General features: G+C 35.0%; 3 protein-coding genes across 3 annotated transcripts; 1 reads left to right on the top strand and 2 right to left on the bottom strand.

Moving 5' to 3' along the window:
- Positions 1 to 8,412: 8,412 nt before the first annotated feature.
- On the bottom strand, positions 8,413 to 10,187 carry LOC114533719 (ficolin-2-like). Its single transcript, XM_028555316.1, has 3 exons — positions 10,130 to 10,187; positions 9,096 to 9,473; positions 8,413 to 8,687 (listed from the first exon to the last, which is right to left on the bottom strand). The coding sequence occupies exons 2-3, from the start codon at positions 9,373 to 9,375 to the stop codon at positions 8,413 to 8,415; spliced, it is 555 nt and encodes a 184-aa protein (XP_028411117.1). The 5' UTR covers positions 9,376 to 9,473; positions 10,130 to 10,187.
- A 3,339-nt stretch (positions 10,188 to 13,526) lies between these two features.
- LOC114533718 lies at positions 13,527 to 15,544 on the top strand. The gene is made up of 3 exons (XM_028555315.1): positions 13,527 to 14,315; positions 14,428 to 14,974; positions 15,410 to 15,544. The coding sequence occupies exons 1-3, from the start codon at positions 13,591 to 13,593 to the stop codon at positions 15,542 to 15,544; spliced, it is 1,407 nt and encodes a 468-aa protein (XP_028411116.1). The 5' UTR covers positions 13,527 to 13,590.
- A 255-nt stretch (positions 15,545 to 15,799) lies between these two features.
- LOC114533717 (G2/M phase-specific E3 ubiquitin-protein ligase-like) lies at positions 15,800 to 18,889 on the bottom strand. The gene is made up of 8 exons (XM_028555314.1): positions 18,597 to 18,889; positions 18,112 to 18,205; positions 17,924 to 17,990; positions 17,455 to 17,536; positions 17,189 to 17,323; positions 16,569 to 17,098; positions 16,124 to 16,466; positions 15,800 to 16,035 (listed from the first exon to the last, which is right to left on the bottom strand). Exons 2-8 carry the CDS (start codon positions 18,117 to 18,119, stop codon positions 15,800 to 15,802), a joined length of 1,401 nt encoding a protein of 466 aa, XP_028411115.1. The 5' UTR covers positions 18,120 to 18,205; positions 18,597 to 18,889.
- Positions 18,890 to 22,706: the final 3,817 nt, after the last annotated feature.

Below are 22,706 nucleotides of genomic sequence, written 5' to 3'. Positions count from 1 at the left end.
GACTAAACTTTACTTTCTTTATAAAATTTTTAAAATCCTCGTAATCTTCGCACTAATGTAGCAAGTATAATTATCGTTTTGTAAGAGTAAAGTTTAAAATTCGTTGTCTAGCTTACATGTTATGTTCTACGCACTGCTTTTACGCTGGGGAACAAACTACATATCTAATGATATCTTGAAGTGCGCGAAGCCTTAACGCTTTGCCCGCGCGGGTGAAGTTAACGTTAAAGTCGTTAATTGAAAATGGCCGTACGCAGACCTAAGACTATATAAGCCCGGTAAATACTGCTTAGAAAATAGCTTGAGCTAATAATGATCAAATTAGATCATGTGTGCTTTTTTGTACTTGTACTAATAATGTACAAGTTTTTCAAAGAGGTAATTTTCCACAACGGGAATCGCAATTATGTTTCATATAGTATATATACAAATTAAAGTAATATTGGCATTAGTGCATGTAACCTTTAATTTTTCAGATAAAGGGTAACTTTCTACCAGTTGGCCATACACATGAAGACATTGATGCATTATTTGGCTGTTTTTCAAAGCATCTTAAATTTTTTGATGTTTATACAGTAAATGGTAAGTCTTAACAGACAAGTCTTAACAGACAAGTACTTATATAAAATCATCTGACATAGTAAATTCTAGGGTATACACAAACAATTACCATACAATTACATTTTGTTCTATTCTGCTGACATACAGTGTAACAAAATAATAGAGATAAGCTGATTACCAAAATTGATTGATTACCAAGATTGCCCTTTACAATGTAAAAAATTCCTTTATATTTGGGTAATTTAAGATCATTGTTTTTGAGCATTGTTTCAAAGTTCAACTTTTTGTCATAGTATCTGAAATTTAGTGAATGTTATCACGGTTAAAATAAAAAACTAGTGAATTCAGGCTTCTGCATGTGCTTGCTTTTTGTTTGTGAATCATCAGCTTACAGTGCATGTATTGATTTTTTGCACCAATAAATGAAGCAATCAGCCAACAGATAAATATTAACAAGCCATTAATTGTTTTTTTCTGAATATTTTCTTTTTCTTTTTTTTAGATATAAGAAAAGCATTTGAAGAATGCTGTAACAAGTTATACCCAGAATCTGAGTGTTTATCATGCATTTATGACATAAAGAAGTGGTTGGATGGTTTGATTATTTTTATACGATGTCAATTATTTCTGTGTGACAACTAAGAGCAGCATTCCCTGAGAGAATTGCAATATGTGTTATGATAATTCTTGCAGGAAATTCTGGTATTTGTGAAGCATTTGATGTCCTAATGCCAGTGCTGTAGCTAGACCGCTTAATTTGGGGGTGTATATTCATATACTCATGTTTATATCCCATAGGAAGAATAGCATAAAAAAAAAATCATTCGGGCATAAGACGAATATATGAATATGCACCCCCCCCCCCCCAATTAAGCTTCTAGCTATGGCCCTGCCTAATGCATAAGTACTATTGTTACTGTATATCTATCAGTAAGCATTAGAAATTGCCATGACTCAATTTATAACCTAAACAAAATATAGCAGCTAAAAAATCGTGTTGCAACACTTGCGTATACAGTATTTACTCTGTTTATTTATTGTCATCAACACGCTTTTGGGGCTGCCCTATGATCTTATAAATCAATAAATGTTATTTTATAATGCAGAAGATTCGTGCTCACTTACCGGTATTGGATGCATATGGCTGCACTGATTTACATATCAGTCATATCAGATCTTGATAATTTCAGTATTGGACAACCTTCTAAGAATTCTACTTGGCGAAACCACGGAAACATTCAGTAATATTTTAAAAAAACTTTATGTATAAAAAAGTTCGCCTTCTTCGCCATACATGTTTTTAAAATACACAAAACAAAATTCAAACGTATTTATATTGTGGCCTGGATCTCTGAATATATTAGATCTGATCTAAATATATTAGATCTGATGAACTGAAGTGGATATATTTAGTAATATATTTTTAGTTGAAATTTTTACTATAAATTTGTTTCAATCAGACCTGGTCTGTTGTGTGTTTATCGTGTAATATCAGTGTATTGTAGTTTAGGTAAGTAGAAATTTTATTCTTTATGTGCGTGGACTGTGCAGCAAAAGAGCAAGTGGTGTACTGAATGCATGTGATGTAAGTTTTAATATATTGTGCACTACTGAATTTGTCAATACAATGAATATATAGCAATTTACTATAGCACTGCTTTGTGGACACACACTTCTGCAAATTGTTGAGGTTTTTGGGTAATCTTTTTTTAATAATTATTCCAATATAAAATAGTTGTTTAAGATTTGTTGACTCTCCCATTACTAATGAATTTCCTATTACTGTATGATTCCATTTGGAAGAAGATGTAAATGACTGAAATTTTGGGTTCCCTTTTGTATTAATCATTTTGCCTTTTTGTTATAATTATTTACTTTGTTGCAAACAAAATGGGTGTCCAAAATTCGGAGTCCATTTTGGCAACCATTGTGCCCTTTTCGTACAATTGCCCTATTGTAAGCAAAATGGGTGTCTGAAATTCGGAGTCCTTTTTTGTCATCATTTTGCCATTTTTTCATAATTATTTACATTATTGTGAACAAAATGGGTGTCCGAAATTCGGAGTCCATTTTGGTAACCATTCTGCCATTTTGTAATAAATGTCCCATTGCATTAGCAAATTGGGTGTCTGAAATTCGGAGTCCCTTTTTGTAATCATTTTGCCATTTTTTCATAATTATTTACTTTCTTACAAACAAAATAGGTGTCCGAAATTCAGAGTCCATTTTGGTAACCATTCTGCCATTTTGTTATGAATGTCCCATTGCATTAGAAATTAAATTGGGTGTCTGAAATTCGGAGTCCTTTTTTGTAATCATTTTGCCATTTTTTCATAATTATTTGGTTTATTGCGAACAAAATGGGTGTCCGAAATTCGGAGTCCATTTTGGTAACCATTCTGCCATTTTGTTATTAATGTCCCATTGCATTAGCAAATTGGGTGTCTGAAATTCGGAGTCCCTTTTTGTAATCATTTTGCCATGATTATTTACTTTACTGCAAACAAAATGGGTGTCCGAAATTCGGAGTCCCATTTTGTAATCATTTTGCCATTTTTTTTATAATTGCACCTCTGCGAGTAAAATGGGTGTCTGAAATTCAGAGTTGTTTTTGGTATTAATTTAACCATTTTATTTTTCCTGTTCTTTTTAAACATAGTTTTCACATTTTGAAGAAAATATAAGCTTTGAAAAGGGAAAATTAATCTTTTCTCTAAATTTTCATATATTCATTGATTTCAAGTTGGAAATATATACAGTTTGCAAAAATCTACTAAACTACTACTAAATTAAACAGTAAATTTTCCATTCTGCAAAATTGCAAGAAAATATTTTTTCAAATTTACCTCAAAAACCACTTTTTCTTCTGAAATTAAAGGAAAATTATACCTATTAAATATTTTGGGTTAAACTGTGCAGAAAAATTAGTCAAATTCTGCAAAATCAAGAATATTTTTTGTGAATTTGGTAGTTTGGAATTGTTGAAAATAGTTTGGAACGCGTTGTAGTTTCCTCTACACAAAGTTCTAAAGCTAACAACCATAATTGAAGTTTAGATAAAAACATATTTTTGGAGTGGAGAGAGTGCTAACTTTGAGTTCGTTGGATTCAATCGGGACACAAGCGATGTTAAATACATTAAAATTTGGGGTCTGAACAATTTCATTCGTAATATTAACAGATGATCCGATAAACATATTTTTTGTCTTTTTTTGGATGACTTTGGAGCTTATTTTGTAACATCCATGCATTTACGGACATTTTGAAGATCATGATCTATATTATTAACAAGCTCATAAAAATCATTACCAGATGCACAGTCAGGGAGACAAGTCGTTGTGAAGTCACCAAAATTTGTTGGGCGCAGTGGGACAGACTAATTGTGAAGTTGGACGTTCTGTATAGGAAACGGGAGCCCACAGACGGTGAAGAAGTGAGATTGCAACTAATTGTACCATTGCAACTAAGTGTCTGCGCGAAGAGATTCTAACGCAACTGCATAATTATCCTGTGGCGTGACACTTCGGGGTGGCGAAGACACTGGAACAGGTAAAAAAAAGATTCTATTCGCCGTATAGTCAATCAGATGTGAAAATGTTTTGTGCGCGTTGTGCTCTTTGCGCATGAAAAAAAAGGACGAAGTTTGCGACAAAAAAACACGTCTGGGGAGATATCTTGTCGGTAGCCCTATGGGAAGGATTTCAATTGATCGATGTGACAGGCCCATTCGTTCTCTCTGATAAGGGGGTCGATACCTGTTAGTCACTATGGGTTATTTCAGGAAGCTCTGGTCAACGAGTTTGTTTGCAGATTTGGTGTTCCACTCGAGTTCACTCTGACCAAGGAGGGCAACACGACGACGACGTGGTTGGAATACTCCTCTAGATTAATGTTATGTAAATCGTTGTTCTATATTACCAACTATACTAATTTAATGAGAGATATAAGACGTTGAAAACATTGTTTTTACGTTTACGGACAATTCTATAGAGCCTAAATTCGAGGTAGAGCTCACTGGGTCCTGAAATGCAGACGTTCTACATAGGACGAAATAAACGACGTTTTGCCGTTGTAAACAGAACGTAGATCAAGTCTAAACCTCTCAATAGGTTCTTATTTTTTAAATATGAGAGCCCAACATATAACATTTAAGAAAGCCATCAAAACAATTTAAAGTTTAAAAGTAAATATATTTTTAACGTTTCGCGTTTAACCTAAGACATCTTCAGACAAGTGATATAAAATTACATGAGATTTGAATATATAAAATCTATTTACATATGTAAATTAATGACAGATATAGGAAGGTATAGGATAGTACATGACAAAACCGCACAGACGAAGGGATATAAACACAATACAAAAACTATCAAAACAAGTTACAGAAGATTAAGTGGGATTGAACTGCCCTGAATGTTAAGTGAGGGTTTGAGTTTGGAGATGAGGAGGCTTTCATGCATCATGAGTTCATGTTTGTCAGAACATGAAGAAAGAATTTTAAAATCATCAACGTCGGCAGTGTGCCCTGCAGTGGTTATGTGGGAGAAGATGCTGGACAAAACTGGACTAGATGACGGTTTTCCAGTTATAGGGGAAATTCCGAAGTGTTCCGATACTCTGGTAAAAATCTCATGTAATTTTATATCACTTGTCTGAAGATGTCTTAGGTTAAAGACGAAACGTTACAAATATATTTACTTTTAAACTTTAAATTGTTTTGATGGCTTTCTTAAATGTTATATGTTGGGCTCTCATATTTATAATAAGAATCCGTTTTCCGCCTGGCAAATCTCTAGCTACGATATTGAAAACTCTCAATAGATATTTAATAATTCATTTCTTATCACTTTCTCAAAGAGAGTATTGCATATGTGTTCCCTTTCTTCAAAAAGCTGTATAAAACCTGATCGGGTCATTCGAAGACACTTTTTGCACGCTTCAAATGTGATAAAAAGTAAATCTCTCGGACGCTTTCTTAATAGTGTTTTCGATATGGGTATTCCATTTCAAGTCTTGTTGTAATGTCACTCCTAGGAGCTTGAGAGAAGTGACTAATTCAATGGGGTTTGTTTTTTATATGCAAGTCCATAAAAGGGGTAGTGGTTTTGAAAAGGAAATAGTTATTTCTTTGCATTTTTTAACATTTAGTTCGAATTTGTTACTTTGTGACCATTCTTCTACTTCATCTACTATAACAGCTCTTTTGCATAATCTTATAACTAGTAGTATCGTTTACATATTTGACACTTTTTTTGATGACTTAATCTTGCAGTCCGCGATCATAACTATAAAAAATCAGGGACCCTTTGGGACAAAACATCTGCTGGTACCGATTTCCATTCCGAGAAACAATTGTTGGCTACATTAACGCTTTGTTGTCTATTGCTCAAAAATTATACTAAGATATTACGGTCTATTAAGTCAAAGCTTTCCTGAAATCCGGGAAAAGGACTCGTACTTTAGCTTAATTGTCGTCGGTGGCTTTAGTCCAGCTGTGAACAAGATTTATAAGAGCGTGAGTGGTAGAGGAATCAGGGATACAACGGTACAGGTCTTGTCTAATTCGGTTGAGAATAGCGGGCTTTATATGTTCTCTGACCACATACTCCTCGGAAATTTTGCTAACGGTGGGGTGTCAATGATATAGTTCTTAGGTCTTTGTTAATGTCTTCCAAAGTTTGGTTTTTATAGGTATAGCTTTGAAATTTTCACTTTTCCATACCTCGGAAGGCTTTTCACATTAAGTGATGAGTTGATTAACATTCCTTATATTAGTTGTTTTTCTACAACATGAAGGGAGATTACAGGCTGGTCGACATTTATGGCATCAAGTCTTTTATATTGGAACATAGTGGAACAGGGGTATATAAGTTTCTTGGGGCTCGATAAACGCATTGTTAATTTTATTTGCTGGGTTTTGTTTTGTTGCCTTTGAAGGGAAATATCAAGAAGTGGCGGGAAGCAGTTTCGACACAATAATCCGTTGGTGATTTAGACACATTTTCCTTTAGGTTCTCTAAATTCTATTTGTAATATTTAGATTTGCATCTTTTTTGCTTTCCCGATCAGCCATCCCTTTCCAATTTATGGTCAGCGTAAAATAAATAAAGGTTTAAAAGTCATCACCTACTTATATATATGACTGTGAGCTAGAGAATACAAAAATCACGGATTCTGCTCATTTCTCTTGGGATCTAGCTACGAAATTAAATCGGTTTTTATATCCGTACTACTGAAACAGATGTTAATATTGAAACCGAAGTCCTCACAATGTCATTCAGTTAACTTTGGGTCCGCAACACAACATCAGTTAACTTCAAATGGGTCCGCAACACAAACTACACGAGATAATTCTTCAAACACGGCGTAACGCGGACTTGGAAAGCTAACTAAAGCTTCTCGTAACTAAAGCTTTAGATAACTTACAAGGGTAACGGAATTATGACATTCTCCTGAAGCAATGGTGAAATAATTAGTCACAAAATATTTTAACAAAAATGCACAGGATGCTAACTTTATACACCTTTCCACACTCAGTTATGTGCTGAGAATAGTTTTATGACCAAAACCTCTTTTAAACCTCTTTTGACCATCACAGCCGGGCTGGTTGTTCAAAGGCAGGCTAAAATGGCATAAGCTAGAGATAAATTTTATCCCGTGGGGTTATAATTTATTGCGTTGTTCAAAACGGTTTAGCGTGCTAACCCATGGGCTAAATTTAACCCACCTCACCAGGTGTGTCTAGGTTTAGATTTTCAAGATTTTAACAAGTTTCGCTGACTAACTCTGGGACAAGGCTCCTCAGTTGTAGAAATATCAGGCACGCAAATTTAATCATGCATCTCCTCTCTTCTTCATCATTAAACGATAATTAACATATTTTTCAAATCCGGGTTGATGAGCTTTGCAAGACGAATGCCATTGGTAAGTTTCGCTAAAATATATAACGTTCTAACGGATCCTAAGGCTCACATCAGTACGATAGCACGCCAGCACTTACACTATATTTGTGCCCGCTGCCGATCGGTAGGGATGGAGACGGTATCCGAGCGAAACGATCGGGCTAGGGGTGAAACGGTGTTTCTTTTGAGTTTGCTGTTTTCGGCGCAGATAATAACTCAACGAACCATGCTATTTTAACGGTACCTCCTCCATCCCGTGATCAACTGTCACACGTGAGTCACTGAAGTGAAACCGTGGAATAAACGATACGAACATCAAAGTACACACACACACACACAAAAAAAAAATACCTGTAAATGTGGCGATCATTAATGAATTTACCTTTACCCCAAACACCAATTCCACGACCAAAACGGGTGTGAAAAGAACTGTGCTTAATCCTGCAAAACAAACTAACAAAAAAAAAAAAAACCCAGCGAGATAAATAAGACGCTTCTCCCGTAGAGTTCACAACATCGCGCGAAGTCGTTAGGGAAACGGGAGGGATGGGTCACGCAAGCAACTAACAACTCGATCAGGCAAACTGGGCTCATTTATACTCACCGGAGGGGGCAAGTAGCCGACCGGACAAGCGTCCTAAGACCCGAGACACTACGATACGAAGACCCGTATAACATTAACTTCCTTTATTATTTAATAATAAATACATATAGATACATGACGAGAAAGGAAACATTTTTTGCATAAACCTGGACAATAACATAGTTAATGACTTTTATTGTGCTTTTATTTAGTATCCAACCCTGTGTATATTCTATTAACTGCGGGTTAGGCTAATGGTAGGAAAAGAATCTCTATTCTAAATATTTTGAAAAACTAACAAGACACGTATTAGTGCACTACACTTTTTGTAAAGTAAACCTTATGTCTTTTTATTGTTCAACATCTTTATTTCTTCTTTCCAAATTCACGTCGTCGTATCATCATCGATGTTGATTTCAGAGAATAATGAAAACCTTTCCAATTGCGCCAGTTGACTCCATCAGCGTTCGATGTGTGTGCGCCATAATGATACAAACCATTCAAATTGGAACGAAGACAATCACGATACCACCAGGCTCCTTTGAATTTCGCTGCACAATTAATATTGGCAATATCATTGTCAGCATCTTTGGTGCTGAAAGTCATACCGTTATGATATGATAACGAGTCTCCTGCTGTACCTTAATTAATGCAAAAAAATCAATTAATTATTACTATACTTAACCAGGATACCCAACTTCACCTATATATAGCGTTTTTCAGTGGGGTCCTGCAAATAATGGTAATAGAACGAATAGGAGTGCAATAATTAATGCACGTAATCGAATGTCCTGAGATTTTTGTTTTGTTAAAAGTTTAGCAAATTCTCAAAATGGAGATATTTTACATTTCTCGAGTTACTACAAAAACTGCCTCGTTTCAATTATATTTATGGATCACTCATTGATAATATTCCTATAAATTAAACAATATTTAATATGCTGGATTTAATAGTGTATTAATAGTTCACTGCAAAGTTGACTGTATAGAGAGCTGGACTATCTTATGATTTTATTGAAATATGACTCAGTTTAATGTAAAATGCTTACCATGATAACCTCCAACATTCAACTTGTACTTCTCATTTTCGCCGCTGACTTTAAATGAATCATAATGAGCGTATTTGGTGTTCCCAGATGTATCTTCCATGTCGATACGAAGTTCATTTTGTGAAATATTTGTCATCCTGTGTATTTGGTCAAGACCAAGCCAATATTCTCCGCTCAAGTTACCAAAACCTTGTTTGTAATCTTGCCATCCTCGGTAGAAGTCAACACTTCCATCAAGACGACGTTGAAATACAGTCCATCCTCCACCTGATGTTGTCATATCACAAAACGCTTTGAAACTTTCCTTTCCGTCTTGATCAATTTTGTAAATTCCACTTTGTTTTATTCCTTTGTGATAGATATCAGCGCAATCGAGACCTGAAATTATTGCAATTTAGTGTTCCCAATAAAAGCAGTAATAATTTATTTTAAACGGGTTAAAAACCTCTTGAATTTGTTCCCGTGCATGGGAATGAAATAAAATAGCTTTTAACCTTTCGTCCCTTTTCTGGGTATAGGCTATCAGATTAAGCCAAAAAAGAAATTTTTGTGAGAATATAAGAAAATTAGTACAATTACCAAGTTTGATTTTGCTGGGGGGGGGGGATTATCCCCAAATAGCTCTTTGTTTTTAAGCACAATGCGATATGCCTAATCTAAAATAAGATATCCCATGTTGACAATGCCTAAGTAGTTATGCCATTTTTAGGTTGAAAATACCCTAGACTACATTTTCTTGTAAATACTATTTTTTGCTCAACAAAATAACAGGCCATTCGTAAATATCATTGAAACATTCGAGTCCCTACTCCAAATAAAATTCATTAAACTGAGAGGTCCCGAGCTTCATTGGTACGTATTGCATTAATGTGGCGCATATATTGACAGATATTTTAAAAAATTTCTCATTGCATAACAGTTAATAAATTAATTTAGTTATTATTAAAATTCTCGTAATTTTGTTCCGAATAATATTCCGAATGTTCCAAAATTTAAAATTATGATATTTGTATGATAATTCTAAAGCAAATTACTTGATTTCCTGGTAAGATTTTCTTCTTCAATCTCTTTCTTTGCCTACACAAATAAGATTACAAAAATAGACTGAAGTTAATAAAATATTGATTTTAATCTTTATAGATTAATTAATATATTACTGTAGGTAATAGTATAATTTCGAGTGCGTTTACGGATTAAAAGGCACGATTGAGTTTTTAAAGCCTGCAAAATCGCGCGAGTCCAAAGCGCGAGCGCTATTTGCAGTCTTTAAAAACTCACGAGTGCGTGTTTATCCGTAATTGCACGAGAAATAATACTATTAAGCCGGTTTTCCACTAGCGATATTTTTCGTGCGAAGCGACTTTATTCCTTTGTATTTGAGCAATTTGTTCCCGATGGTTGCAGTTGAGAGCTCTGAAACAAAAGTAAAATGTCGCTTCGCGCGGAAAATATCGCTAGTGGAAAACCGGCTTTATGTATTAATGATATAATTCTGTTGGGAAATAGGCTCGCCCTAGTGGGTAACACCCTTAAATATTTCACTTTAATCTTAATTGTTTTTTGTCTCGCCTTCACGAGCCAAAGTATAAAATGGCTTGTAAATTATCAAAAGATATTAGCGTCCTTAGTATTTGATACCAACCGCTCGATTCAACTCCAAGTCTATTAAATTCTCGTGCTAAATAAAGTTCTTAGGGGACAGAGGTAACTATATAGTATTATGTTTCAACATATGGTATAGCGTACGAATATACATTTTCATATGTATTTAGTTAATATAAATATTTTTTGTATAGTTTTTACGTGCTGTCGAATGGCGACGAGATATAGGTTTGTGAATTTTCAAGGCGTCGCCCGTAGGCGGTTTAGTAAACTCTGCCGCATGTTGCTTCTGGTCCATTACACTTTGTCTTGTTTATGGATTTTCAAAATAATTCCCTATTATATATTATTATATTATAATGTTATAATATAACATTAATATAACACAATATATAATATAATTTAATATAATATAACATTTATTGTACGCGCGTGCTGATTGGTCAAGAAGTGTGTTACTATTTAACAATTAGACAACGAGTCTGAATGACGAATGTCATTATGAGCGAATAGTCAACGTTAACGAAGGCGAAGCCGGAGTTGACTAATCGCTCATAGACAACGAAGGCGAGTTGTCTAATTGCATTAGTATACACCCTGCACCTAGATATATTAATTTCGAGAAAATAATCGATACCCCGCAATTACACTTAAAAATAATTCAATTTTATGCGGTCGCGCGAGCGAAATTTTCCCAAGCGTGCACCATCACGAATAGACAATGGTTGGGTAGCCAATCAGAATGTAGGATTTGTGATAGACAAGAGTCGGGTGTATACTAAAACTATATAGAAGCACGGGAATTTTTCGGCCGAACTTGACAAGGGAAGCGATGTAATGAGAATTTGTAATAGATCGAATTATAATATTTGTACAAAACCTTTTTATTGAGTTATATAATAAAGGAAATAGAAAACATTTATTTCTGTGTTTCTATATATTATTTTATAGAAACACTTGTGGTTGTTTGGGAGAACTCGAAATAGCTCCCCCTATGCATGGGCTCATTTTCCCACTGATTATTTCTCGTTCTCCCAAACTCCCACGCGTGTTTCTATTTAACAATTAGACAATGAGTCCGAGTTGTCTATGAGCGAATAGTCAACGAAGGCGAAGCCTGAGTTGACTATTCGCTCATAGACAACGAAGGCGAGTTGTCTAATTGTTTTAGTATACACCCTGTACCTAGATATATTAATTTCGAGAAAATAATCAATACACCGCAATTACACCGAAAAATAATTCGATTTTATACGGTCGCGCTAGCGAAATTTTCCCAACCGTGCACCATCACGAATAGACAATGGTTGAGTAGCCAATCAGAATGTGGGATTTGTAATAGACAATAGTCGGGTGTATACTAAAACTGTATAGAAACACGGAAAATGTTTTCTATTTCTTAAATATAATTTAATTTAGCAATCTTACCGCTTCAACATTTTGCATCAATATCCAATCTCCGGTCCGTTTCGTTTCTTCTTTCTTTCTAGTAACGTTTGTCAGTTGACAATTTTCAACATTTTTTGTTGTTCTGTAGTTGAATCCAACACATTTGTCTTCGTCTTTGCAGCGAGTGTGACATCCCAACATGACGTCTGAAGATGTAACATTGTGTCTTGATATTATTTCATCCGCAGGCAATGATGGACCTCCTAAAAATGTCAACAAAATTCTTGAAAGACAAATGTAAACTAAAATTATGCGTTTTATGCGGGACTGCATGATTTCACCATATGAAACATTTAACTTGTGTTTCACGACAATACTAACCTCTTATGATTGTGTCGTAATTCGTTGGGGAACATTGGTTTGCTGAAATGTTTCCAATAGCAAGCAACAGCAAGCTCAAGCTGGCCGCTACAAACATCGCTTAATCAAATCGTCTCTTGTCTGACTCGGTAATTCTGGAAAATATTTGTATGATAATTCTTACAAGCAATTGTTGTAACTTGCTTGTAACTTAATTGTTACAAGCAATTCTTGATATATTTGCAGCAAATAATATATACATATCATTAATATTCAGCCTATATATAAGTAAACGGAAACGTTTAGAAATACATTGTCTTCTCCATTGTTATAAATACAATGCAGTTCAGAAATTAAACTCTGTTACGCAGTTCCTGGTCCACTATAGTACGATCGTACTTGTTCTTATTATAAACACTCAACAGCAAATAAATATAATTTAAGTGCAAACTGCATATTAGATATAAACATCTCTTATTTGACAGTATATGAACAGTCGTATAGCGCCGAGCATTAAATATAATGCGGTTAGGGAGAATGTTGTCTCTGAAGTAAAGTTCTCAAACGGATAGTTCTTACGGTTTATAAATCAACGAGGATACGCTCTATTATACTAAAATGCATTATCGACCTTTCCATAGATCACTCTGAAAAATGACATTCATCATAGAATAGCAACAATGAAAGGTTTGACTTTAGAAACTTCATAGTTTCCCCCGAGAAACGTGTACATAACACGCGTGAAAAAAAATCGAGTTCTTAGTAAACTTGCATTCAGTTTTCGATCATTATGGAGGGGCATTTGGGACAAAAATGACATTCGCTTGTACATTGCATGCCGTTCGTTCATGCCACATGCTATTCGTTCGTATCAGTTTTATTCTCGACGTTGTTCGCGTGTAAGTTACACGCCATTTGTTCGTACACTTTCTGCCTTCGGTTTGAGCCGGCGGACTCATGTCATCGGGTCAGCGGCCGTTCCTTCTACTAGCTCGAGCCGGCGGACATAGTTTAATCGGGTCAGCGGTTGCTACATGAGACTTCGTGTAAGGACGTTCTATAAATTGTGGAATAGTTTGACTTTCGGCGTTTCACTCTGAATTTTGCTACGAGTTTACGGTAACGTTATTATTTAAAAATTAAAATGTCTTTTACTAGTGAAAGCCAGCAAAACTCACCATTTCATTTGATTCGAGTTAATGTTAGAGAAATTCTAATCGATGTGATTCGTAATCTAGAAGGCACAAATGGTAATATTAACATTGACTATGTTCGCTACAAAGTCGATTGGCTTTGTGCAATACTGACGAGATTCGGCAATAATTTGGAAAACATAGAACATTTACTTTTACCACGTATCAGGGAAGCACAAACTATTCTTGCAACCATTGACGACGATTTGTACACAGGCAACAACCATGTACCAACTTTATTGCAAACAAATTCCAGAGGAAGGCCTAGTTTTCACATTCCTTGTGAACAAATGGAACTGTTTCTCGATTATGGATTCAAGGCAAGTGAAATGGCAAAGATTTTGGGTGTTAGTGAAAAAACAGTTTACCGGAGACTGGAGGAATATGGGCTATCCATGAGGAACAGCTATTCCAGTATTACTGAGAACGAGTTGGATGACATAATTAAAGGGATATTGGTGGAATTCCCTAACACTGGATATAAAACAATGCGTGGACATTTGCTTTCGCGGGGATTGAAGTTGCAGGAGAGTAGAGTAAGGGAAGCAATGAGACGTTCAGATCCTGAAGGTGTTCTTGTTCGAGCATTACAGCTAAGGGTAACTCACAGAAGGGTTTACAATGTTAGAGGACCTCTTTCTCTCTGGCACATGGATGGTCATCATAAACTTAAAAGGTGAGAAGGCATGCACAAAAGTAAATACATTCATACCTGAATTCAATTTCAATCAAATAAATCAATCATTATAATTTGGTAATGAGCTAGCTATGTACTTCCTCTTTTACAGGTGGAAATTTGTCATCCATGGTTGCATTGATGGGTTTTCTCGAAAGATAATGTATTTGTCCTGTAGTGGTAATAATCAAGCAGCCACAGTGTTAGGTTTGTTTTCAAAAGCTGTTGAACTTCATGGACTACCTTCAAGAGTGAGGGGAGACTATGGTGGAGAGAATGTCCAGGTGGCTTGGTATATGTTTAACCATCCACAGCGAGGACCAGGCAGGGGAAGTTACATCACAGGATCAAGTGTTCACAACCAAAGAATAGAGAGGCTGTGGCGTGACTTATTTGTTGGTTGTCTGTACATCTATTACTCTATTTTTTATTACTTGGAAGAAGCAGGATATTTGGAACTAAACAATGCAATTCACATGTTTTGCTTGCACTTTGTTTTTCAACCAAGAATAAACAGACAACTCCAGCATTTTTGTAATGGATGGGATAATCATCCATTGAGAACTGAACAAAATAAAACGCCAAACAGACTTTGGATCAATGGACTATTTGATATGTCATCAAATATTACTGGAGAGCTTTCTGATTACCAATCTCAGGTACTTACTACTTCAAAATGCTTTTTATTCGTGTGTTCTCTTCGATTATTTTCATTAGGGCTAGGGTTAAACAACTGCTCTGGATTATGGAAAGAATTAAATGAAAAACATGGAATGTGGTATACATACAAAAATCACCGTAAAAAGCATAGTGCTGTTATTATGCAGTGTACGAAGTCAACAATATACTAAGTGTTGCAATATACAGAAAAGCATGTATAGTTCCTATTTATGTTTTTAAAATTGCACCCAATTTAGCAATTTAGAACTGCATTCAAAATAATCATTTTATATGTCAAAATGTAACAATTAGGATGACTGTTGTGTGCCATTTGATCACGGCTTTAGACTACTAGCTCATAATATTAAGTGCAAACTATGATTTCAAGTTTGCCTAGAACCTAAAAAATTAAAATCTATGTTTGTTCATCACAGGAATGGAATGAGTATGGTATTGACCCTGATGCACCTTGCCCTGTACCTGAGTCAGAAAATATTGAAACACAAGATGTGATGTCTCCATTACAAGATGAAGATTTCGAAGCAATAAACAACAGATTGACCCACTAAATGATACTGATGTGTATGGCATTGAAACATACATACAGGCATGCATTTTTGCATCTTCTAGGTCAGGTTGCCATGAGCCTGAATAGTTTTTATTAGCAGGTGATTTTAAGGAAAGTATAAACATATTAAGGACAATCACTTGCAAAACCTGGCGTTCTAATTAGGAAATGTAGATATCTCTTCTGGAAAATGTTTTTGCCTTTAAAATAGAACCCAACTGCAACAAATGTTATGATACTAAATCCAACTTGTGTCTTATATGATGCCAAATCCCATTGCTTGCATGTCCAAGGCAATGTTCATCTGTCTGGAAAACTCTTCAAAATTGGCAACTTTTTTTGGTAGTTCTAAATCCATAGGACATGTATTGGAATTTGGCAAAACACTTTCAATAGTTGTGAGAGTTATCTTGTCAGGTTCATGAAAACCCATTGGTGGTATACTACTTGCACCAGTAGAAAATGCCAACAACTTTTGCAAACCCTTTGCATCTAATAATTAAGCTTTAGTATATATATGTACAGTAATATGTTCTTAGCTAAATCAAAACCAATAGTTACGGTACAGAAAATAACGTACCCAAATTATCAATATACTTGTAAAAATAGCCTTTGATTGGGTCATCTAAGTGTGTATGCATCAATAGACTTTTAAACATTTCTGGGGTAAGATCCACATCACCAACATGAACAAACAAGGGCTTGAAAACATCAGGATGCTTCTGTGCTTCATTTAGTATTGGGCCAAGACCTTGACCAAATTGATCAAGCTCAGCTTTACGCATTAAGATCACTGTGTTCAGCATTATGCTTGTGATAGCTTCAAGTTTATTCTCTTTGGTGATTTTTTTAGTAAAACCAGTTTCCACAAGTGCATCAAGGATTTGATCAGGAATATTTTCAAAGTTATCTAAGGAATCAATCTGTAACAGAAAATGAAATACTTTAATTTTGATAAAACATTTGCATATAAATGTGTATTGGTTGACAATTGAACTTAGTGATTAATGTTGATGAATCCCTACCTGTGTTACAATATCTCTAATATCTATGTCTGCTATATCCTCCTTCACAATGTCAATATCCTGACTTAAGCCTGAAATTAGGTATGAATAGATTGCAGGGGATAAAAATGGAAAGCCTGGACCTCCATTCAAAATGGATGTTGCAATAATTCTTCCAGCTACTTTATAAAGACTGGCCCTTAATGCATCTGTATTATGCATTGGTAGTAATCGGGCTTCACTTCCTTCAAACAGTCGTACAAAATTGCTAGGAGAAACCAAGCAATTCAATAAGAGAGTAAAATATTCTCTCCTAGGACCCCCTCCATCGATTGCAGGCTCGTTTTCAAATACTATTTTCACTGGGGAGTCAAAATCGAAACTTGACTTTTTGAAAAATGACACACTGTCTTTAAACAGGCTACCACGATCAACAGATAATCTTTGAGGAGTTATTTTTGTGGGTGCTAGTTTTTGAAGATGTTCAGCAAGATTTAGTGGTTCATCTGCATCAATATTCTCCATCATTGTTTCAAAATCAGGAAAATAATCTAGCAAATATTTTAAAATTATTAAATAAATTTTAATAGACCCATTTGACAATTTTGTTTCAAAGAATTTGAAACACCACTAGTACAAACCTTCCAATTGCCCATCCCATCCTCCAATCAGCTCATCAACCACCTCAGACACATTTCCTTGTTTATTTGCATACGAATTTTGCAATGTTTCGATACTTGTGTTCGGAAACATGTCTTTCAGGTGGGAAATGCAATCTATTAAAAAACATTTATGCAGTTTAAAATTCAATTTATAACATTTACTTTATTCATATATAAATCTTTGTCTAGATTTGTACCATTAATATAATAAAACAGTTTAGCATTTCAGCTATAACAATACCAACCACTTTTATCCTTAACTTCTTTTTTGTCTGAGACACTAGTACATATCGGGCTCTCATACGCATCTTGTATTTCCTGAGGTACCTTTCAAACAGAACATTTACACAGTATAATTAATGATTACACACACACATACATATTATATATATATAATATATATAATATATAATATATATTATATATATATATATATATATATATATATATATATATATGCATTTGAACCTAGCTTACACACCATAAACAAATACATTTAGTAATATTATTTTAATTTGTACACACCAACATATAGCCCTGTATTCTGGGAATCAGAAAGGGATAGTAGTTCATTGGTGGCATGCATGAAGGCTTTTTTAAATTAATAGCAAAATTAGCTTATTACTGTACATACACATTTTCTGTTGGAAAAACTATATGTGAATATTCTGTATAATTTGTATCATGAATAATAGAATGTGTAAGCAACTGAACCTTGTCTGCATTGATAGCTTCCACTTCAGGTGGAACCCTAACCTCGTCATCCGATACTTCAGTTGATCTGTAGTTAATAATAATAAGAAATATTAGCTTTTTCAGTAATATCTTATATTTATATTTCAATCAACATATATTTTATTTATTATATTAATTATGTTGTGTATGTACATGTGTATACTTACAAATCCATATTTTTATGCCCATCAGGTGATTTTTAAATTCACCATATGTGAAGCTAGTGCTGCATTTGATACAATTGATAACTGGACCAACATCCTAAAAAAATATTTAAACATTACCAATTAATTTTACTAATTACATGCAAGAGGCAAATGTTATATCAGTGACTATAAAAGCTTGACAATCTGAATCGCAGTTTCCATACAATGATTATACTTACAGTAGGTGAAAAGTGCACATTAATTGTCAAATTTTGTGGTGTGTAAGAAACACAAGAATCAATAAGGGTTGGGAAGCCTATATATTTACTAATTTGAAAATACTATCCTTGTCACAGTTAAGCATGTTGAGCGGTAATTAAATCCAGAGTAACTTTAATAAATAGAAATAATTACCTTAGTATGCAATAATAAAATCGTGTAAGTTGAAAATAATTAGTAAAAATAAAATGTCCAAAAGCACTAATAAAACTAAAATCTGAACTCACATCATATTTCACTTCAGTTTCATCCAAATCAATTTGTAGTGGACGGAAATAGGCTACGGCCTGGCCCAACCTTTCTTTGAGGTATGATACAGAATATCCTTCTCTGCTTGGTGGGATAAGACTGAGTACCCTTTGTCCTCCACCACCTCCAACAGCTCTCAAAACTTCAAACCCTCCCGATCCTTTCATCTTTGGAAACTTTTCTTCCATGAATTTTTGTAGTTCTTCATGAGATGCATTCTTGTTAGGAAAAACGACTTTCATTTTGCCAAGCCCAGCTGCCATAAGGGAGTCAAGTCGGTGTCTGTCTGGTTGTTAAACTCTCATTACACCTGCCTAGAATACATATGTCATGGGTCCAAGTCTCTGCTGGCTGGAATCGCAGTGGAACATAACCTTTTATTGATCCTTTTGTTTTTTTCACTGGTGGCTGTAAGTTGCCAGAAGGTAATGGGCGTGTGACGTTTCTAGAACTCATTCCTGGAAATGCCCTTCTAAAATTGAAATGAATATATATAATCACTACAAGATTTCAATCACTATTTTTGGGTGAAAGAATTTTTTAATCAAAATTCAAAATTTCACACGAATCTGTTGCTATGACAATATAAAGTATAAACCATTATGACAAATCAGTTGACAACACCAAGTCGTCAACCTTCTAAATACTATGGTCTATGGTAGTGTAGCATTCAAGATCGTATGCACATTCGTACTCTTTTTCATACCTGAAATCGTCTGAGGCACTTCGACCTTGCCCTGAAACAGAGGAGGCACTTCGTCTTTGGACTCCTTGCTGCAAAGATTGCCCCGATGGCGATGCCGAAAAAGTAGAAGCGCTTGGTCCTTGTTCCGAGAACGAGGAACTCGTTTCTGAGACATTTCCAGTTTCCAATTGGCACAATGCAGTTCTTAATAAATTTCTGGTTCTTGTTAATAGATCACGATTATTAGAAGATGAATTATTCATTTTTTCTGTACTTTCGTTTTTGTTCAACCTTTTGCTCTGTAGACTCTAATGTAAAACAGCAGTGTGACAGCGGTCCTTACACGAAGTCTTACGTAGCAACCGCTGACCCGATTAAACTATGTCCGCCGGCTCGAGCTAGTAGAAGGAACGGCCGCTGACCCGATGACATGAGTCCGCCGGCTCAAACCGAAGGCAGAAAGTGTACGAACAAATGGCGTGTAACTTACACGCGAACAACGTCGAGAATAAAAGCTGATACGAACGAATAGCATGTGGCATGAACGAACGGCATGCAATGTACAAGCGAATGTCATTTTTGTCCTAAATGCCCCTCCATAGATCATAACTTGTTCGGTTTTTAGTTAAATAAAAGCGCAAAAAGTAATTAAATAAAACTAATTTAGTAGTTGCATGTTAAAAGTGTTTGCCAAGCTATTTCAACTTCGACTTGAGATTAACTGGCGCGAATAACTTTTTTAACCAGCATCGTTTTCCGTTAACGCCGGTAAACGTTAAAGTCTGCAAAATTGAATATTTTAACTACGTCTAGGGCGGCTTTGCAAAAAAGATAATGTTATGAAAGGGAATTTTAAAACAAGTCATTTTCAAAATCAACTCCAAACAGCATTTTTCGATTGGGTAAAAATAAATATTCTTGATGCAATCTTTGATGCAATCTTTTGTTGAAACTGAATGTTATATCCCCGATGATGTAGTAAAATGTCCTTTGATTAAGTTAGTAACAAATTATGTAGTCCACAATATTTACGTTTTTATGGCAGCAATTGCTGAAGGTGATGACTGATTAATAGTCTCAGATATAAGATCAAACGTTTAAACGGTATAAGCTCGCACTCAAATGATGCATTGCAAGCAAATCCACAAAATGTCGATTTTCGACGATATCTTAATCTTTTGCATCTCCTCGCACGAAATAAATAAAATATTAATTGTTTGCTTCTTTGCCCTCGTGTGTTTACATTTTGAGTAAGTTGTTTTCATCACGACAACTGCGTGAGAAGTTAAACTGCATAAGTCAGCCATTCATGAGATGCACTTTAGCCTTTGACAGTCTCGTCAAAGATTGGGTTATCTTCAACACTTTATTTTGAATGTTTCTTTACAATATTCGGCAATGAAAAATAATTTCATTCATTTCACTTGTTTTAGGTACTGTATGTGAACATTTATTTAAACTTTGACACTGGCAGTTGCTTAAATAAATATTACTGTTCCTTTTTGGCAAAATGTGTTAATGCAAAGATGTGTGTTAATTTATATATTATTTAACAAAAGCAGGTCATAACACATATATTGATAAAAATATGACTCGTCTTATTTTATGACTAAAAATACATGAAATGCAGCACCCCTCGCCATTTTAAACAAAGAAAATTAGCGATTAGCTATAACTATAAGTTTATATTATGGAATGACTCAATGGGAAGCGTCGCATTACCAGAATTTTGTGACATGATAATTTGCATTTATTCTAATTTGACAGACAAAGGCAGCCCAGACTTTGACTGCGCGTATGACTCTTGCGCGCGTGCTTACTTTGTTTACATCGTCTATGTATAACGACAAGGTATAATTATAGGAAAGAGTTATTAAAACATTACAGTTATAGTTTCGTAAAAGTAAAAATTAATTATCCGCGAAACTACCTGAAGAAATAGCACAAAATCCACAGCCTAATAATTACCGATGTTTGCACAACATTAGACAGGAGTCTCCACATTTTTAAAGAACATCGAAAGACATCAAATTATCGAAATAAAACAGGAATTCATACGAAATTTTGAGGAAACTACCCCGGGTCACTTCGCCTAAGGAAACGTCATCTTTTTTAAAATATTAGCTAAACGCTTATCGGCGGTCGTGCGGGTAAGCCATTGATCGACGCCGGTCTAGTCCAGCATGGATTAGGTGCATGGAGAAGATATACCAAGGCCTGGGTTACTAGTTGATTTCACTGACACAGCTAATTGTTTAAAATCAAGTTGCTCACTAATCTCTCATCTCTGAAAGCAAGGAATTAAGTAGCCTGCGAATAACAGAATCTATTTATACGCTTATTCCACGGTGGGGGGAAACACAATGAATAGATCTATTTATCGCGTTTCACCCCCCACCGTGGAATAAGCGTATAAATATATTCCATTATTCGCAGGCTTGGAATTGAGAGAAAACCCTCCCGCAGCTTAGCTATATCGGCGAAGTAAGATCTGTTGGTTTGAAATGATCTTCAATAGAAGTTGGTGGCGTTGCATGGTTTCGGAATTGGTATTACAACTTATCGTTCAGGTTGCTTTGGAAAAATTCATATAGAAGTATTAACAAATAGATAACATTGAACCGTTGTCTTTAGCTATTTTCATCATTACAACTGCGTGAAAATTTAAATTGTATAACTCAGCTATTAAATGAGATGCATTTTAGCCTTTGACAGTTTTGTCAAAGTTGGGTTATCTTCAACACTTTATTTTGAATGTTTCAGGTTGATGTCTTAGAGGCTAGCTACCTCATTCATGGTATGTAGCGTGTGCACATGACATCATGGGAGTCCTAATTGGGAGAATATAAACCCCAGGACAACGACTTAACGGCCATTTAAGAACAAGTCTTTGGGATGAGAGATTGACCAAGAGAAATTACTTTCTGTAGGATCGTGCCCCCAAACCCCTTCTCCCACAAAAAAAACTCGCGTGTGCATGTGTATTTTTTGCGCAGAAAACCTGCTTGCTAATCCTTCGTTCATTAAGGGCATCTATGACCTTCAAACTCCCAAATTAACACAAAATTTTGGTCACATTTTGCGAAACAAAGTAAGTGGGAATGGAATAAATTTTAATGTTTAAAATGACTTACCACAACTCTGGTTATAAGATATATTGGAAATTATTTCAGGACTTTGAACAGTTGGTTTGCTTAGAACAGCAGCAAAATACTGATGTGCATGCTAGCAAATAAATTATTCTTATTCTTATTATAAACACTCAACAGCAAATAAATTATTTAAGTGCAAACTGCATAATAAGCATCAACGTCTCTTATTTGGCAGTTAATTTATGAACAGTCGTATAGTGCCGAGCAATAAATATGCGGTTAGGGAGAATGTTGTCTCTCTGAAAGCAAAG

This window comes from Dendronephthya gigantea, unplaced genomic scaffold (assembly GCF_004324835.1).
Source record: "Dendronephthya gigantea isolate DGI-Jeju-01 unplaced genomic scaffold, DenGig_1.0 000094F, whole genome shotgun sequence".
Taxonomy (NCBI): domain Eukaryota; kingdom Metazoa; phylum Cnidaria; class Anthozoa; order Malacalcyonacea; family Nephtheidae; genus Dendronephthya; species Dendronephthya gigantea.
Note: the sequence above shows the minus strand (reverse complement) of the source record. Positions and strands in the feature narration are given on the sequence as shown.

What these genes read in the sequence shown, in the direction of transcription:
- LOC114533719 (XM_028555316.1), bottom strand. Translation starts at nt 9,375, where the DNA reads ATGACAACATCAGGTGGAGGATGGACTGTATTTCAACGTCGTCTTGAT. An exon ending in GAATGTTGGAGGTTATCATG is followed by an intron (nt 8,688 to 9,095) that starts GTAAGCATTTTA and finishes GCATTAATTAAG; the next exon opens with GTACAGCAGGAGACTCGTTA.
- LOC114533718 (XM_028555315.1), top strand. Translation starts at nt 13,591, where the DNA reads ATGTCTTTTACTAGTGAAAGCCAGCAAAACTCACCATTTCATTTGATT. An exon ending in GGTCATCATAAACTTAAAAG is followed by an intron (nt 14,316 to 14,427) that starts GTGAGAAGGCAT and finishes CCTCTTTTACAG; the next exon opens with GTGGAAATTTGTCATCCATG. An exon ending in TTTCTGATTACCAATCTCAG is followed by an intron (nt 14,975 to 15,409) that starts GTACTTACTACT and finishes TGTTCATCACAG; the next exon opens with GAATGGAATGAGTATGGTAT.
- LOC114533717 (XM_028555314.1), bottom strand. An exon ending in AAGCTATCAATGCAGACAAG is followed by an intron (nt 17,537 to 17,923) that starts GTTCAGTTGCTT and finishes TCTGTTTGAAAG; the next exon opens with GTACCTCAGGAAATACAAGA. An exon ending in AGAAGTTAAGGATAAAAGTG is followed by an intron (nt 17,324 to 17,454) that starts GTTGGTATTGTT and finishes GTTTTTTAATAG; the next exon opens with ATTGCATTTCCCACCTGAAA.